Here is a 20,536-nt window from a genome sequence, read left to right on the forward strand (position 1 = left end):
GGTTGAGGGAGAGCATGATGGTGTGGTGGCGTAGCATATGGATGTGTCAGGCGACGATGACGACAAGGCAGACTTGATGGATGCAGATGATGCTGAAAGTTGTATTTCCACACCACTTGTTGATTACACTGGCTCTTTTTTGGTACTCCTGTTGATTACACTGGCTCTTTCTCGGTACTCCTGGTGGGAAAGCAGATCATGGAGATCTGACGTGCTGCCTTTTCCTCAACTACCAGCACCTCCCTGTACATCCTCAGATGTTGTTCAATGCCATGCACTGATGTGTCACACCTCAATGGTTTGAGTCCTAGTCCTTGATGAATGCTATGGCCTTGTCCATTATTGTAAGGAACTCATTCAAAGTTTTTTTCTCTAGAACACAAAGGTGACCATCCTCTTCACCTTCCTGTGCCTCCGCCACTCATTCCTTGAGCTCAATGTGCTCCACTGTGGACAGCTGCTTGGTGTGGCTGTCCAGGACATCTTGAACATCCTCCTTAAGTCAGCCTTGTGCAAGAGGTCGATGACGTCTTAACAGATGTTTTCAACTGACAGGAACCCTGTGAAGGCTACTTCAATGGTCACTGCTCCTCTGAAGTGTCTGCTCGCATCCCTCCAGCTCTACAATGAGCAAGTAGCACCCGTCTAGCAACAAACTCTCATCCCTTTTCTGTCCAACTCTCTAATTCATGAAGTAATTGTTACTTCCAGTCCTTCATTTATGCAACAGGTCAACTCTGGAACTGTCTACCTCTGTCTGTATTTCCTACTTCCTATAATCTCCAGTCTTTCAAATGCAGTGTGTCCAGGCATCTCGAAATGAACGGATCTTGAATTTGATTCTCTTTTGTAAAGTGTTTGTTTTTTTCTTGGAGGGAACATTTTGCGGACTCGTGACCTTTGGTTCCTTCTTCCTTGGAGAAAAAAAAAAAAAACTTTGGTCACACCTTGTGCCACATGGTGCTCTGCATACTCGGCTGCACCTCCTTCCATCCCACTTTGATATTGTCAATGGCATGCCTGATATTAAATTTCTTCCACAAGTAACCACGCTGCTCACCCCAGAGTCACTCACTCTCATCATATGCTCCATGGTGCAGTTGAGGTAATAAGCCCTGAGGGTCACAATTATGCCCTGCTCCAGAGGTTGATGCAGTGATGTCATGTTGGGGGGTGGGGGTAGGTGCACCACTTTGACATTATCAACTCCTCCTCATGGACTCAGGTGACTCAGGGCATTGTCCACCAACAAGAGGAAACAATTGGCATGGTTGTTCCTCCTGGCATAGTCGCACAGGCAGGGGGGACATGTACCCTGAGATTTACAACCTGCAGAGAGTGGATGTCAGCCAGGCTCTGGAATTACATCTCCAAATAACCCCAGGTTCCTTAAGTAACCCTGCAAGCACCCGGGGGTTCTCCTAGTGATACACAAGAAGCAGCTTGAGCTTCAGATCCCCCTCTGCATTGGCACCCAGGAGGAGGGTGGGACAATCCTTTGCGGCCTCGAACCTAGGCGCCTGTCATTCTTCTCGACTAATATATGTCTTCCTTGAGATCTACTTCCAAAACATGCCAGGCTTGCCAAAATTCAACACCTGCTTTGGAGAGTATCCCCCTTCCTCTATAATGGTCTTCAGCTGCACAAGGAAGGCCTCAGCTGCCATTTGGTCTGCACTTGCAGCCTTGCCATGCATGGTCATGCATTAAAGTCCCGCATGAGCCCTGAAATGCTCAAACCAACCTGTGCTGGCCTTGAACTCCTCCTTGGCTTTCATACCTTCCTTTTCCTTGAGGTCCTTCCACAAATCAACAGCCTTGGTGCAAATGAAGAACACTGACAAGGCTGCTTTGCTCTGTTCCGGTTCATCGACCCACAGAGCTAGAAACCACTCTATTTCCTTCATTATAGGCTCCTTTGCTCTAGTTAGGCATCCTGCAGTGAGAGAAGGCATGTTCTGCGATACCATAATTATTGCCTCAGATTTCTTTATGACTGTCAAGACTGTAGTGTGTGGGGCAGCTTTAGGGCATCGGCAATCCTGCTTGGTCGTTGCCCCTCCTTATGGAACTTAATAATGTCTAACTTCATGTCAAGGGAAAGGCTACACTTTGTCCTTTTAGTCTTGCCCTCAGCAGGTTGAGCAGCACCATGCTTTCCACTGGGGGTAGCACCAGACATGATTTTCAAGTTCACAGTTTCACTTATTTCACACATTAAGAGTTCTCTCTCCACTTACCATCACATGCAGCACTATATATCGTGTACTTGTACTGCCACCTGGTGTTAGTATCAATATTGTAGAGGTCTTGCATTTGTGACAAGGTTAGGTAACTCGGACAGCACGAGGGAGCAAATGGGCAAGCAAGAATCAAATGGTTGGCACAGAGGCCGCTGCCTGTGCACATCTGAGATCAAAAAAAAAAAAATGATGAGTTAGGGGGTCAAAGTCTGCTTTTTCATAGTCTTGTCTGTTCTGTATGTATTTCATCTCTCACTCCCATATCTCTCCTCAACACCTGCATTTCAATGGCCAAACCATCACTTTTCCCCAGGGGACACTGGTATCTTGTAGTAAAAATGCCACAGAGATCTTTGGCAAATATCAAATCCAACATCAACAGTTCATTGTCTCCTCAAATTCTTGTATTTTCCATGACGAGTTATTATATTTTCTACCACCAGGTCCATGACTTTTATCCGCAAGATTCTTTATTTGTTCTTGCAAGCAATACTTCCCAATTTACCTCCTCACAATTAAAATCTACGATCAACACCATTTTACTGTTTCCTCTAATCAACTTTGCTATCACATCTATGGATTCTTTCATCAGATGTTCATAATCCTCTCTTTGCCAAGTTCTTCTCTGAGGAAACACATACATCATAACTATACTGTGTCTGGCTTTCTACCCTGATCTTATATTTCCACCCCTATCACCTCTGATATGTTATTTCCAAGATCTATCCTTCTTGCCATTATCATTACTATTACTGTACAATGTTGATTTAATACAAATCTATTTAAAATTATCCATTTAAAACAACACATACAATTACATACATACTGTTTTTTATTTAAAACAAATCCTTCCAATTTTATGCGAGTTCGTTTAAGTACTTGGGTAGTGTGATGAGTGAGGATTGAAGTTTGGAGGGTGAAGTGCTTGAAAGGGTACTACAAGGAAGAAAGGTTGCTGGTTCCTTGAAAGCACTGATAAGAAACAGGGAAGTGCGCATGGAAGTGAAAAAGTTACTACATGACAGTATTGTGATACCGACTCTAACGTATGGAATTGAGGCTTGGACCTTGTCAGAGGGACACAAGTCAAGCGTGAATGCAGTGGAAATGGGTTATTTGAGAGGAGCCTGTGGAGTCACATGGAGAGACAGACTAACAAAAGAGGATGTGAAAGAGCATTGTGGTGTGTATGTGGATGTGACAGGAAGTGTTGGGAGCAACACACTGAAGTGGTTTGGCCATGAGGAGAGGATGGAGAGTGAGAGACTGATGAGGAGAGTGTATGTGAATGAGGTGGAGGGGGAGGCCAAGGATGAGATGGAGGGATGGAGTGGAGAGGTATATGAGGGAGGGGGGTGTGAGCTGGAAGCAGGGCAGTGATATGGTGGGAGGGGGAGGCCAAGGATGAGATGGAGGGATGGAGTGGAGAGATATATGAGGGAGGGGGGTGTGAGCTGGAAGCAGGGCAGTGATATGACGGGGGACAGGGAGACGTGAAAGCAATTTGTTTGTGGCCACCCCGTGTGGGATTAAGGCGTCTGGCAATAGATAGATAGATAAATCTGACGCATCAATGTAAACAAATCTGACATTAAATCTTTCTCACCAGACATTTCTCTGGGCATTCCTCCTGCACCCTGGCCCATGCTCCCTCACCCACCACAAACCAAGTGTTCCCCCCTCCCCCCAGCTAATGTGGTAAAAACAAATGAGTGATGGACATGAATGAGGACAGGCAGACATCATTCTGCACTACAGCAGTGTGGAATTTTGTCCACACTACAGGTACAGACATACCCCAATATTCAGCGGTGTTGTGTACCAGTGGGAGTGTTCAGACAGTGAGTAGCTGGATATCGAAGCAATTTTCCCCATAAGATACTGAAGAAAAGCTAGAGGTGCACTCCAGACCCAAACACAAACTCTCATATACCTTACTCAATCAAGAGAGACTGACACAGAAACACCATATGTAATGTAATTATCCTCATAAACAATACTACTGATAAAAAATGGGACATCAAACATCACATCAAAACATCGCACGTGGCAATGCGGGAAGGTGAGGTGCTGAGATGAGGTCAGGGCAACAAACACGACAAGAGTGGACAAGAGTGGGCCAGGCAGGCAGTGCGCTAAGCAGGGGCGGGGGACGGTGGGGGAACGGGGAGGGAGACACCTGACAGTGCTGACCGTTGGGGGGGGGGGGATGGAGGAGGGACGAGGAGGGAGGAGATGGAGGGAGGACGGGGAGAGCCATGCGCACGACATCTGCATTTAGACACAAACGTTTCAAACCTAGGGAGCAGCAGAGTGTTTGGACTAGTGATTCGACGGCCATTTGGATAGTGGGAATGTTCCCCCAATTTCTTTTGTTCGGTGTAGCAGGTGTTCGGTTGTTGGGGCTCCAGATGTCGGAGTATGCCTGTACTCCTCTACTTGAGTCTATTCGAGTTACATAAATTCAGAGATATGTAAAAATTAATTTTAAATATAAAAATACGTATTCTACCTATTCAAAATGCGTGTCAAGTCCTTTCTTCGTTAGTCAGGCATCAGGTGGCGTCTGTGCACTTCCCGCCTCTCAATTTGTTTTGCTAGTACAAAATCAGTTATGGTTGTACCAGTTACTGTTGTACCAGGAGGTACATGGTTGTTTTTTTTGTTATTTTGACCCTCAGCATCTCAAAAAAGGAACAATAGGGTGGTGGTGAGAGCAGCAGCAAAAAATGACAAACTATAACGATGGAAACGAAAGGGGATATCGTTAAGAGAGTGGAGGAAGAAAAGAGAAAGAGTTATGTGGCATGTGTGTTTGGTCTGATGGACTTAAATAAATATTTGACTTACATAAGAGCTGCAGGAATCAATTAACTACTTAAGTTGAGAGTACTTGTACTCATCTGTTTCGTTTTTGAAGGCTCCAGCATGCTTGCATGCATCGGCCTTGGTCACCTAACAGCAGTTCTCCATGCCGCTTGATCTCAGGCAGCTTCCTTATTCAGTCCCTTATCCCTGATGTCACACTCAATGACCTCATCCCAGGTCTTTTTTGGTCTACCTCACGCAACCCTGCCCTTAACATTAACACTTCTCACTTTCTGCACCCAATTATCATCCCCCATCCTAGTCACATGCCTAAACCATCTTAATCTACCTCTCCTCATCACAACACCAATACACTCCAGTCCCATCCTACCCCTCAACTCTCTCATCGTAAACCTAGCCCTCCCAGGCTTTGCACTCAGGGACGCACTGCACATCCACCTAATCACTCTCATTAATTTTCTGTACATCTCAGCCTGCAAATATCCTCTTCCTTTACTGCCCAGGTCTCACTATCACACAGCATTACACTCCTAACACATGCTGCATACAAAGATCCCTTAGCACGGAGGGAGAGCCCTCTCAATGTCAGGAGAGGCAACAGCTCCCTGAACTTCTTCCAACCACTCTTCACTCTAGCTACAGAGCTAGATTCAGCCCCACCTCCAGCACATAACATGTCTCCCAAATAACAAAACTCTTCTACACACTCAGGAGAATCACCAGCAAGTTCAATCCTTTCACATCTCTTAAGCCCTTGTGCCCCATACCATCTCTTCACTTCCAAAATCTTTCCTCTGCCTCCCTTTCATTCTCTGCAATCAACACCACGTCATTAGCATACAACATCTCCCATAGAGTCCATTTCTGAAGTCATGTGAGAAAGCTTCAAATTAATTGTACTCCTTCAAAACTCTCTCATGGGTAACTATTGTACTTCCCATTTCATTCATTATCTTCCTCAGAATGTCTACCTCAGCTTGTAGCTCACCTACTGTTACATCTTTTCTATTTAATTCCTTTACTAGTTCCTCATTTTTTTCTTTTTGTTGGTACAGTTCCTTCCTTATTTCATATAATTCCAGTTTGAAAGTCTCCTCCAGTTTATTTACTTTCTCTACTAATCTATTAAATGTAAGCAGCTCCACCAGGCCAGCGTAGTCATCATTTTGTTTTTTACTGTTTCTCTTCCTCTTACCTAGTCGCACTTCTTGAAAGTAAGCCATCTTATAGAAATATACTTTCTACTTACAATTTAGCATCACCGTTGTTGGTGTTGGAATTTACCTGGCGCTCGTCTGTTTACCTGATGTGGTGCCTGTCGTCTGCTAACGCCACAAATTCCATAGGGCTTTGATTATTTGATATACTATCTTTGGACAGCACTTTTTCGTTTCTACTTGATATACAATCGTCTATAATTTAGCTTAGTACTGAGCCTGACTCATTTTTGGATACACTTAAGTATTCTGCAGCTGAGCAAAGAGCAGTGACACATGTCTGCTCTGTCCTGTGGTCCACGAGTGTGTGTGTGTGTGTGTGTGTGTGTGTGTGTGTGTGTGTGTGTGTGTGTGTGTGTGTGTGTGTGTGTGTGTGTGTGTGTGTGTGTGTGTGTGTGTGTGTGTGTGTGTGTGTGTGTGTGTGTGTGTGTGTCTGTGTGTCTGTGTGTGTGTCTGTCTGTCTGTCTGTCTGTCTGTCTGTGTCTGTCTGTCTGTCTGTGTGCACTCACTGGCATTCCTCTCTACCATTTGGCTACCTATTTCTTCAGGTATGTTTCAAGAGCATGTTGGTTCATTCTTTCTTAAGTTGTTCTGGTGACCATGTTTGGATAGTTTCTTGAACTTGAATGGAACATCTTACATTTGCCATGGAGTTCCCACTTTTTCTTTTTTTCCCAAGAGTTGCACAGGGTTCTGCTACTTTAGGATATTAAATTCCTGTTGGTTTTGTAGTAAGAAGTTCTATACTAATGGTACGAACACATATTACTGGTATTAAATTTTGGTCACTTCTCTCATAAACTGATTACATGTGTACTCCAGAGTTTACATGGTTATCGCATAAACACCATGGTGTGTTTCCTCTTGATGGTTCTTATTTATGAATATTAAAAAAATATATGGAGTAAATGGAAAGCTGTTGAATGCCATGACGAGACTGCATCAGGTGTGAGGGCTTCAGTGCATGTGGATGGATAACTGAGTGAATTTTCCTATCTGATTAGTGGTAGGTGGTGGTGACCATCATCCATTCACTTGACATAGTGCTGCCTACTTTTTCCTTAGCCTTTATCATTCTTTTTCTGTGCTTGCCCTTCTCTCTTCCTATTTCTCCCATCTTTCCTGCCACTTCTTAATGCTTTTCATTCCTTTACAGGTGGCTTTACATTGAGTGACAAACCAAATGGTTTCTTGTAAGCCAGGAAACCATTTACACCACTGGGTGGTAACCATATAACCAAACCATACATGCTCCCTTTGTGTCAACAAGTGGGTTGGTGGAGGGTTAGTGCCCCTTCCTGTAAAACAAATAACTCAAAGTCAAATGGCCACCTCTTATGGGATTATGGCATCTGGCAAAAGATAGATACATAGATAGAATGTTGGATTGAAACAGGGATGTGTCATGTCTCCATGGCTGTTTAATTTATATAAGGATGAGTTATAAGAGACACAGGGTAGGGCACTGGATGTTGTAGTGGCCCTAATGAGATGGACTGCATTTGTAAACTTCCTGTTCCGTTGTTTGCAGATGATACTGCGTTCTTAAGTGAGGACGAAGGGGAACAGCAAGGCTTGGTGAATGAGTTTTGGAGAGTATGTATGAAAAGAATCTAAAGGTGAATGTAGGGAAGAGTAAAGTTGTGGTCTCCAAGAGAAACAAAATCACTGAACGCCCAGCGAGGCTGGATAGAGTGGAAATGAAAGTGTGAGTGCATTTATATACTTGGTTGGTGTGATGGGTAAGGATGGAAGTTTGGAGGATGAAGTACTTGAAGGGGTAGAGTGGAGAAGAAGGGTTCTTGTCTCACTGAAAGCAGTGATAGTGAGGAAATGGGAAATATGAGTGCATTTAAATACGGGTGATGTAATAAGTATAGTATGGGTGGAAGTTTGGAGAATGAAGTGCTTGAAAGGGTACAGCAGGAAAGAAAGGTTGCTGGTTCACTGAAAGCAGTGATTAGAAATAGGGAATTGAGCATAGAAGTAAAAAAGTCATTGCATGACAGTACTGTATTGCAATTCCTACTCTAACACATGGATGTGAGTCCTGGACCTTGTTGGAAGGATGCGAGTCAAGAATGAGAGCTGTGCAAATTACTGTAGTTATTTGAAAGGAGCATGTGGAGTTACAATGAAAGACAAACTGACAAATGCAGACGAGAAGTAGCATTTTGATGTGGACGTGATAGAAAGTGTTAAAAGAAATACACTGAGGTGATTTGTCCATGTGGACAGGAAGGAGTGAGAAACTAACTAGGAGAGAGTATGTGAGTGAGGTGGAGGGGGGAAGGGGGAAGGGAAGACCGAGGATGAGATGGAGGGATGGAGTACAGAAGTATAAGAGAGCAAGGGGGGGTGTAAGCTGGGGGAAGGGGCAGCAAAATGGCGAGGGACAGGGCAACATGGAGGCAAATTGTCAGTGGCCATCCCTTATGGGATTAAGGCATCTGACTACAGATAGATAAAAAGGTAGATAAATAGAGTTCCTGCTCTCCCTCTGCCTTAGTCTGTGACTGCAGAGACGTTTCTCCTGCTCCTAGGTTTCTGATGGCAATTGTAAAATCAGTAAAACTTACTCTAACTTGGGCATGAATACCATCATAGTATGCTGATGGAAAAAACAGCAAACAAGACATTGGATGTGCCTAAATCCCTCGCTACCTAGGGAAACAGAAAATTGACTATACATAGTCTGGTACTTTGCTCTGTAGCTACAGCCGAGACAATCAAATTATAGGTGGGAAACAGGGCAGAGTCATAACCCTAAGTCCAAATATTATTCTATGAACCAACAGTCTACACTTAAAAAAAAAAAAACTAAATTAACATAACAGTAAACAGTTCCAGTCAAGTACCTTTTTAAGTTCTTTTCCCCAGGATGCAGCATTTTCTGACCACTGAGTATTTTGCACAATATTTGTAGCGTTCAGGTCCACAATTTCTTCAAACCCAATGGCAAACACATCTGGAGATCGTTTGTCTTCATAGTCATCCTCGGGAGTTGTGTCTACTAAGGCTGTAAGGGAAGAAATAATATACTTCAGCACTCAAATTGAGGCCCATATTCTCAATTACAGAGGCTTTCTGTCACCTCATCCTTGCCATTTTATTTCCGAATACAGCCTATTAACATTCTCTGCTATGTTATTTATGCAATCTGTCAGTAACCTAATGATAAAAATAGCATGGATGATAATACTGATGGAGTAATACTGAATAAATGAGTGAATATCTGATCTACACAACCTCTTCCCTTCCTAAAACCTCCCTGTTCTTCTCCAACTAATTCCTCCGTAATTTTCCTAACTGTCAATTAGTATCCTACCATATACTTTTCCTATTACATTAAGAAGGCAAATGCCCCTATGTTTACCACACACTTCTTTTTCCCTTTTTCCTTTGTATAGGGGAATAATTATACCTGACTTTCAATCCTCTGGTACTCACCTTTCTCCCAGGCCAAACTGCACATCTTCCATCCATTCTACTACTATCTCTCCCCCATGCTTCAGCATTTCACTACACACTCCATTGATTCCTGGAGCTTTCCCCATTTTAACTTCCTTCATTGCTTCCACAACTTCCATCATACTGATTTCTTTCTCTCTCCTCACATCCTTCCTTCTTCCAGCCATTCCCCAGCCACTTGCATTGCTTTCATTCTCTATGTTCAACAATTCCTTAAAGTGTTCTCTCCATCTACTCACTTTTTCTCCTTTCTCCACTAGTAATCTACTATTTTTATCTTTCACTCCCCAGCTAACTTCTTTGGCACCCTGTCTAACTCTCTTTACCTCCTTCCAGAACATTTTCTTACATTTCCTCCACTTTACACTCAAGTTCCTTCCAAATTCCTCATCCACTTTCTTCTTACTCTCTTTTACTAATCTTTTCACCTCTCTCTTTCTCTCTACCTATAACGGACAAACTAATGGTGTCAAAGAAGCTGGGTCTGTATATATACGGCCTAACTCACTGTATCCTAAACAGTCAAGTCCATATATATACGGACATGGTTTTCCTCACATTTGCGCTAAATTATTTAAGTCTGCCCTTAGTGTGTGACAGAAAATGGGATGACAGACACCCCTCCTCCCCTCTCATGCCTTATCTATCTATCTATTGCCAGACACCATAATCCCGCAAAGGGTGGCCATTTGACACTGAGTTACTTGTTTTACAGGGAGGAGCACCAACCCTCCACCAACCCACTTGTTGACACGTAGGGAGCACGTATGGTTTGGTTATATGGTTACCACCCAGCGTTGTAAATGGTTTCTTGGCTTACAGGAAACCATTTGGCTTGTCACTCAATGTAAAGCCACCTGTAAAGGAAAGAAAAGGAATAAGAAGTGACAGGAAAGATAGGAGAAATAGGAGGAGAGGAGGGCAGGCACAGAAAAAGAATGATAAAAGCTAAGGAAGTAGGCAGCACTACATCAAGTGAGTGGATGATGGTCGCCACCACCTACACCAATATAAATTATATGTACAGTGTGTGTGTGTGTGTATATATATATATATATATATATATATATATATATATATATGTTGATTGCAGAGAATGAAAGGGAGGTGGAGGAAAGGTTTAGGAAGTGGAGAGATGGTATGGGGCACAAGGGCTTAAGGGTAAATGCAGATAAAACAAAAGTGATGATATCTAGGGCTGGTGGCGGTACTGTCAAAGACGAGGGAGAGTGGCCATGTGCAGTTTGCCACATGGGCGTGGGAAGTAATTCTATCTTGTGTGGTGTGTGTGATAAATGGGTGCATAAGAGATGTAGTGGTATCAGAGGTAGACTGCAAGATAATGCTCATTTTATGTGTATGGCATGCTGGGGTGAGCAGGTGGAGATTGTCAGACATGAAAGGACTGAACTTGCTGGTGAATCTCTTGAGTGTGTGGAAGAGTTTTGTTATTTGGGAGACATGTTGTGTGCTGGAGGTGGGGCTGGAGCTACTAGCTCTGTGGCTGGGGTGAGAAGTGGTTGGAAGAAGTTCAGGGAGCTCTTGCCTCTCCTGACATTGAGAGGGCTCTCCCTACGTGCTAAGGGGTCTTTGTATGCAGCATGTGTTAGGAGTGTAATGCTGTATGACAGTGAGACCTGGGTAGTGAAGGAGGAAGATATTCGCCGGCTCAGACATACAGAAATGACAATGATTAGGTGGATGTGCAGTGCATTCCTGCATCCAAGACCTGGAGGGGCTGGGTTTACAATGGAAGAGTTGAGAGGTAGGATGGGACTGGAGTGTATTGGTGTTGTGATGAGGAGAGGTAGATTGAGGTGGTTTGGACATGTGGAGAGGATGGGGGATGATAATTGGGTGAGGAAGGTGAGAAGTGTTAATATTGGGGGTGGGGTTATGAGGGGTAGACCGAGAAAGACATGGGATGAGGTCATTAAGTGTGACCTTAGGGTTAAGGGACTGAACAGGGAGGCTGCAATGGATCATGCAGCGTGGAGAGCCGCCATTAGGTGACCAAGGCCGACACATGCAAGCATGTTGGAGCCTTTAAAAACGATATGTATATATATATATATATATATACAGTAGAACCTCTTTGGTCCGGACCCCTTTGATCCGGACTTCTGTTAATTCGGACAAAATTTAAAAATAATAAGCTCCAAAAATATGTTGAAAGTAATTCTAAAGTCATTTTCAGTATCGGCGCAGAAAGCGATCGTCATTCGTTTAGTCTCAGATCACGCTAGGTCGCAACATGGGCGCCTGTTTAAACACACGCTAGCATTCGTTCCATCAACTAGTTCACCAACCATTTATATTTTTACGCTGTATTTCAAAAGTTAATCCTCCTTACCATGCCCCTTAATGCAAGTGTAGCTTCTGCAATGAATAAAGGTGTTAAAAGGAGGAGTTTGCTTGCACAGAAATGGGTCAGAATATTCTGCAGTGTTTAATGATTACTGTAGGTTATTTTTTGTACTTAAATGTGCTTTACTTGTACATCAAATATTAGCTTCTTGCCCATATGGGGGGTTATCAGTATGCCAAAGATGACAATGTATTTTTTGCCTACATAAGTTTTATTTTTATTCCAAATATTACAGTTAATTAATTAATTTATTTTTTTGCCTACACGGGCCTTAGTCACTTACTACAATTTAAAATGTAGGCTAGTTTCTTGTCATGGCCTTACCTGTAAATTATGCAATACAAAACTATCGTACATGATTAGTTTGGTTATTTTAGTATCCTTTCATCTTTTGCAGTTACGTAGGGTTGACATATGCCACATATGTTAATAATTAACAAACATACCATGTGTAGACAGTTTTTGGTATGAACTGGAAATTACCCTGATGGTCCGGACAATCTGCTAATTCGGACAACCCTTCCCCCCATATAGTCCGAATGAGAGAGGATCTACTGTATATATATATGTACCGTATGTACAAACAAATATATATATATATATATATATATATATATATATATATATATATATATATATATATATATATATATATATATATATATATATATATATATACATATATATATATATATATATATATATATATATATATATATATACACATCTATCTATTGCCAGAAGCCTCAATCTCGTTTGGGGTGGCCACAAACAAATCGCCTCCAAGTCGCCCTGTCCCCCGCCATTTCACTGCCCTGCTCCCAACTCACACACCCCTCTCTCATATACCTCTCCACCCCATCCCTCCATCTCATCCTCAGCCTCCACCTCCCTCTCCCCCCCTCCACCTCACTCACATACACTCTCTTCATCAGTCTTTCACCCTCCATCCTCTCCACATGGCCAAACCACCTCAGTGTGTTCCTCATAACGCTTCCTATCACATCCATATCCACACCACAACGCTCCTTTATATCCTCATTCGTCAGCCTGTCTCTCCATGTGACTCCACAGGCTCCTCTTAAATAACTCATTTCCACTGCTCTCACTCTTGACTTGTGTCCTTCCAACAACGTCCAAGCCTCACTTCCATACGTTAGAGTTGGTATCACAATACTGTCATGTAGTAACTTTTTCACTTCCATGCTCACTTCCCTGTTTCTTATCACTGCTTTCAAAGAACCAGCAACCTTTCTTCCCTGCTGTACCCTTTCAAGCACTTCACCCTCCCAACCGCCATCCTTACTCATCACACTACCCAAGTACTTAAACGTACTCACATTTTCCAATTCCTCACCATCCAACCTCGCTGTACATTCACTGACTTCACCTCTCTCAAAGACCATTACTTTACTCTTCCCTACATTCACCTTTAGATTCCGTTTCTTACACACACTCCCAAATTCATCCACCTAGCCTTGCAGCTCCCCTTCGTCTTCACTCAACAACACAGTATCATCTGCAAACAACAGTACAGGGAGTTTCCAAACACTATCCTCTCTCACCAGGGCCACTCCAACATCCACTACCCTACCTTGTACCTCTTTTATTACCCCATCCATGTACAGATTGAACAACCATGGAGACATGACACATCCCTGTTTCAACCCAGCTTTCAAAGAGAAAAATTCACTTAATTCACCATCCACACACACTGCAGCCTTCGCACCATTGTACATACTCTTCACAGCATTCAACAACTTCCCATCTACTCCATATATTCTTAACACTTTCCACAATCCTTGTCTATCCACCCTGTCATATGCTTTCTCCAAATCCATGAAAGCTGCATACAACTTCTTTCCCTTCTCTAGAAACTTTTCCACTAAAGATCTAAGAATGAATATTTGATCTACACAACCTCTTCCCTTCCTAAAGCCTTCCTGTTCTTCTCCAACTATTTTCTCTGTTCTTTCTCTAACTCTGTCAATAAGTATCCTACCATACACTTTTCCTATTATACTAAGAATTCAAATGCCCCTATGATTACCACACACTTCTTTTTCCTCTTTTCCTTTGTACAAGGGAATAATTATACTTGAGTTCCAATCCTCCGGGACTCTACCTTCCTCCCAGGCCAATCTGCACATCCTCCACATCCATTCTACTACTATCTCTCCCCCATGCTTCAGCATTTCACCACACACTCCATCAATTCCTGGGGCTTTCCCCGATTTAACTTTCTTCATTGCTTCCACAACTTCTATCCTACTTTTTTCTTCCTGTCTTCTCACCTCCCTCCTTCTCCCAGCCACTTATACTCGCATTACTTCCATCCTCCATGTTCAACAATTCCTTAAAGTGTTCTCTCCATCTCTTCACTTTTCTCCCTTCTCCACTAGTAATCTACCATTTTTATCTTTCACTCCCCTGTTAACTTCACTTCCACCCTGTCTTCCTCTTTTCACCTCTTTCCAGAACATTTTCTTACAGTCCCTCCACTTTACACTCAAATTTCTTCCAAATTCTCCATCCACTCTCTTCTTACTCTTACTAATCTTTTCACCTCTCTCTTTCTTTCTACATATAACTCTCTCTTCCGCCTCTCAACTTCTTCCATGCCCCTATTTCTCATCCATTCATTGTATGCTTTCTTCTTTTGTGCCACAGCCTGTTTCACCTCTTCAGTCCACCACGCTGTTCCTTGCACCCCCCTCCGTCTTCTCTTCTTTCCACACACCACATCACATGGTGCACATATTTCTCCTGTAAATATCCTACACACACCTTCCACGTCTCCCATCTGGTCCAATTCATATTTGCCCAATCGTTCCTCCACTTCTCTCTTATACTCTGCCTTTTTCTCATCTTCTTGTAACCTTTCCACTCTCCTTGCAACTACTCCTTCCTCTCGTCTTTCCCTTCTTCTATTCCTCCATCTTACTTGAATCCTAATTCTGGCCACCACCAAGTAGTGGTCAGAAAGTCCACTCCCCCAACCTCTATAAGCTCTTGCATCCATTACACATCTTCGCATCCTTTCATCCACACACACATAATCAATCACTGCCTTCCTTTCATTCAGTTCACCACCCACCCTTCTCATCACTCGCCATGTATACCTGTGGATCATTTTATGCCTGCAGAGGGTATTGGCTATCACCATCCCCCTCCCAGCACAAATGTCCACTAACGCACTCCCATTCTCATCTATCTCAGCAGGCACACCCCACTCACCAACTATTCCATCCACCTTCACATTCCCAACTTTACCATTCATATCACCAATCAAAAACACTCTCTCATTCCTTCCAAACTTTTCCATGCACACTTCCACATTTGTCCAGAACTCTTCTCTCACTCTTCTAGCACGATCTTGCGTTGGCGCATACACACACACACAATCGCCCACATTTGTATTCCAACTTTCAACTTTACCCACACAATCCTTGACCCAACTGATCCATACTGTCTTATGCTCTTCTTCCATCTCTTACTCACAACTATACATACTCCTTCCTTTGCCCTCTCATTCTCACCTACTCCTGCACATATACCCCATCCATACTCCCATTCTTTCACACTTTCTCCTCTCCATTTTGTTTCAGTTATTCCACATACATCCACCTTCGCACCCTCATGCACCTGGACAATCTCTCTTTAACCTCATCATTTGCTACTCTTACATAAAATTAGCATGCAACCGCAACTTCACATCATCACAGTTTCGACTGTGGCCACATTACATACACCAGGCTGCGTCTCTGTGCCACAAGTACTCCATGCATCCACTCACTCCACACCAAAATGGACTATCTATCCGCACCAGTCGCTGACGGTATCTCAAAGTAGTCATCTGACGTAAATCTGGGTCACGCAGCACTGCTGAAGATGTTGTGCAAACTCTTGACTTACAGTCAAACTTGGAGAACTTCCAAGTGATGAACCAACTGATAGTGATGTGTAAATAGTGTATATAATGGAAGTAATATGAGCAAATGAAAGCAAATAGAAGTAAATCATAAAATCAAGTACTGTATGGAAAATAACATAAGAAATGTGATTTACCATAACTAATGTGAATGTGTGCAGCATGAGTATTTATTGTGCCATATGTGAGTGTTTATAGTAACTTATACTAATACACTATATAAAAAAAAAAAAAATGAATGTGAAAATAAATAAAATTAGCACAGAACCCCCACTTCCCATCATCACAGTTTCGACTGTGGTCTCATTACATAAACCAGGTTGCGTTTTCTTAATACAAGTACTACATGCACACAGCCACTCCACATCAAATTGGACTACCTATCCACATCAGCTGCTGGCCGTATCTGAAAGTAGCCATCTGATGCAAATCTGGGAGTGCTGGACCAAAAAAAAAAAAAAGCTGAAAATGGCCGGCATTCTAGGTAACTTTGCCGCCCAGACCCTCGGCAATCTAGGCACAAAAGCCAACAAAGGCTCCGGCACAGAATGGGTTAAGGCAGTGTGTGATACCACAGAATGGTAATATCACATCTATCTATCTATCTATCTATTGGCAGACGCCTCAATCCCGTTTGGGGTGGCCACAAACAAAGCGCCTCCAAGTCACCCTGTCCCCTGCCATTTCACTGCCCTGCTCCCAACTTACACCCCCCTCTCTCATATACTTCTCCACCCCATCCCTCCATCTCATCCTCGGCCTCCCCGTCCCTCTTCCCCCCTCCACCTCACTCACATACACTCTCTTCGTCAGTCTTTCACCCTCCATCCTCTCCACATGGCCAAACCACCTCAGTGTGTTCCTCATAACGCTTCCTATCACATCCACATCCACACCACAACGCTCCTTTATATCCTCATTCGTCAGCCTGTCTCTCCATGTGACTCCACGGGCTCCTCTTAAATAACTCATTTCCACCACTCTCACTCTTGACTTGTGTCCTTCCAACAACGTCCAAGCTTCACTTCCATACGTTAGAGTTGGTATCACAATACTGTCATGTAGTAACTTTTTCACTTCCATGCTCACTTCCCTGTTTCTTATCACTGCTTTCAAAGAACCAGCAACCTTTCTTTCCTGCTGTACTCTTTCAAGCACTTACCCTCCAAACCTCCATCCTTACTCATCACACTACCCAAGTACTTAAACGTACTCACATTTTCCAATTCCTCACCATCCAACCTCGCTGTACATTCACTGACTTCACCTCTCTCAAAGACCATCACTTTACTCTTCCCTACATTCACCTTTAGATTCCGTTTCTTACACACACTCCCAAATTCATCCACCTAGCCTTGCAGCTCCCCTTCGTCTTCACTCAACAACACAGTATCATCTGCAAACAACAGTACAGGGAGTTTCCAAACACTATCCTCTCTCACCAGGGCAACTCCAACATCCACTACCCTACCTTGTACCTCTTTTATTACCCCATCCATGTACAGACTGAACAACCATGGAGACATGACACATCCCTGTTTCAACCCAATATTCAAAGAGAAAAATTCACTTAGTTCACCATCCACACACACTGCAGCCTTTGCACCATCGTACATACTCTTCACAGCATTCAACAACTTCCAATCTACTCCATATATTCTTAACACTTTCCACAATCCTTGTCTATCCACCCTGTCATATGCTTTCTCCAAATCCATGAAAGCCGCATACAACTTCTTTCCCTTCTCTAGAAACTTTTACACTAAAGATCTAAGAATGACTATCTGATCTACACAACCTCTTCCCTTCCTAAAGCCTCCCTGTTCTTCTCCAACTAATTTCTCTGCTCTTTCTCTAACTCTGTCATTAAGTATCCTACCATACACTTTTCCTGTTATACTAAGAAGACAAATGCCCCTATGATTACCACACACTTCTTTTTCCCCCTTTTCCTTTGTACAAGGGAATAATTTAATCTGCGTTCCAATCCTCCGGGACTCTACCTTCCTCCCAGGCCAATCTGCACAGCTTCCACATCGATTCTACTACTATCTCTCCCCCATGCTTCAGCATTTCACCACACACTCCATCAATTCCTGGGGCTTTCCCTGATTTAACTTTCTTCATTGCTTCCACAACTTCTATCCTACTGATTTCTTCCTGTCTTCTCACCTCCCTCCTTCTCCCAGCCATTCCCCAGCCACTTATACTCACATTACTTCCATCCTCTACGTTCAACAATTCCTTAAAGTGTTCTTTCTGTCTGCTCACTTTTTCTCCCTTCTCCACTAGTAATCTACCATTTTTATCTTTCACTCCCCTGCTAACTTCACTTAGCACTAAATGAGTCTGCTCCAGCCATCACAAGGCAGGACACTAATTTTGCTTGCAATATGTGTGTATACCGCTACACTTTGTCAAGTGTTTGTAAGTCTTTTACTTGTTGGAACAGTGACATCAAAAAGCAGGCTAGTGATGATTTCTTCCTTGCTGCTTGCAGAGGAAAGACTGACCTTCATCACAAACAGTCTAGTTTTCCAACTTTTTCCATCATAGAGTAACTGTGAGCTGTAGATGAACACCATAAAAGGTGCGAGAGAGGGATTCCTCCAGGGGGTGGCTCAACCCCCTCCTTATCCTCCAAAAGGAGGATAGTGGACTGCAAAAGTGGAACTTCAGCCAGTTTCTGGGTTTACAATAAGATGAAATAACAACAACAACAACAGTAGCAGCAACTTAAGATTCCTGGTAAAGACAAATGATGCAAATTATATAGAACGGTCATTCAGTGGTAATTACCTTTGGGCTCAATCCAACCCCCAAATCTTACCTTTACAGTGAATTACTTCACTTCACTTCAAAAATACTATGATAAATTCTTAGTACATCAGAATTCTGACTCTTAATTTTCAGAGGCTTTAAAATTATCCTGAACCTGGTCTGAAAAAATGGTGCCCACTTTTTTTTACTTAAAAAAAAAAAAAAAAAAAAAAAAAAAAAAAAGATGCCAAAAATTATTATGAAATGTCAGATTTGGTCATATTACTGTACAACTGCCCCTACACTATGAGGCTAGAAAGGCCAGTGGGAAGGATAGGAAAGAATAGGAAGAGAAAAGGAGAGCTGAAAATTGCAAAGAGAAGTAGAAACACAATGTCTGAGAAGCTGAATGAATGACCAAGGAGTCACATGGAAATGAGAGATGATGAAAAAAATGGGTAAGTCATGTAGAAATTTGGGCTGTGGAAGAAGAGTAAAGAAATATGGAGCCACAGACACTTCAGCAGTAACTGGCAATGAGAAAATGCTTGAGAAGGAAGAGAAACCCAGAGTGTCCAAGATGCTGTTGATGCAGTAGCAGAGGCCAGCCCACAGGAAGTAGAAAGAGAAACCAAAAGTGTTGGTGTGGGTGGGCTGACCAGGAAGGTATTAATTAAAGGCATGGTTGCTGGATCAGGCACAATCAAAGGGATTCCAGTTAAAATAGTTGCAGTCTCAAGCTCAGCACAGCATTGGTCCAATTCAGGGCAATTATTCTCTCTGTTCAAAAAGGTTCCAATATACTTGCATGTGCTGGCCTTGGATCATCTAAAGGCAGCCCCTACACTGCTTGATTTCTGGCAGCCTCCCAATTCAGTCCCTTATTCCTTAGGCAACAATCTGTGACCTCATCCCACGTCTTTTACGGTCTGCCTCTTGCAGCCCTACCTTCTACACTGACACCTCTCACCTCCCGCACCCAGGTATCACCTTCCATCCTCTCAACATGCCCAAAACATCGCAATCCACCCCTCCTCATCACAACACTAATACTGTACATTCAAGCCCTGTCCTTCCTCTCAACTTGTCAATTGCAATCCTAACCCTCCAGGCCTCTCATTCAAGGACAAACTACACATTCATCTAATCAGTATAATTTCTGTACATTTGAGCCTATGAATATCATCTTCCTTTATTGCCTAAGTCTTACAACCATAAGACTATTTTGGGGCATTCTTGCATTTTACTGAAAGGAGAGGAAGGGAACTAGTTTCCAGAGAGGAAAGGTAAAACACAAGGTGGAAAAAGTTATGGTCATCATAAACAGGGATTTCATTCAGAGGCACTCACTCATAACAACCCAGTAAAAGGGAAAGTTTATTAATCCTACAAGTTCCTTATCATCACTGGTTCAAGATAAAGTGTAGACAGTCATGACCTCTTTCTGAGCTGATGTACCTCTATTATTTAATGAGTAAGGGTTACAGAACTGGTAATCAAATGCCTCCAATCACATCCCAAAACCCACCTTCTGGGGGAGCGGAAGGGGGTCACATAAAATGCACCAAGTGTCTAGCATTATCCAGGATGAGGATAGCAGTAGGTCGAGCTATTTCAGCCATAGAAGACAGAGCAAAAAAAGGCAGTCCAAGGAACCTGCTATGTAACCCTGCAACATGCCAAGAATGGAAGAAAGTGGGTGTTCCTGAAGGAAAAG

At 42.9% G+C, this 20,536-nt stretch overlaps 1 protein-coding gene across 1 annotated transcript in view; it reads right to left on the bottom strand.

Moving 5' to 3' along the window:
• Synj (synaptojanin) overlaps nucleotides 1-20,536 on the bottom strand; it is a 265,110-nt gene that overhangs the window by 101,423 nt on the left and 143,151 nt on the right. Inside the window, exon 14 of the mRNA XM_080267540.1 lies at nucleotides 9,148-9,308. Coding sequence (XP_080123666.1) covers nucleotides 9,148-9,308 — 161 coding nt within the window. The remainder of the gene's footprint in view (nucleotides 1-9,147; nucleotides 9,309-20,536) is intronic.

The sequence above is a fragment of the Coenobita brevimanus genome, chromosome 24 (genome assembly GCF_032717465.1).
Source record: "Coenobita brevimanus isolate Jiangsu-jjx chromosome 24, ASM3271746v2, whole genome shotgun sequence".
In the NCBI taxonomy this organism is placed as follows: Eukaryota; Metazoa; Arthropoda; class Malacostraca; order Decapoda; family Coenobitidae; genus Coenobita; species Coenobita brevimanus.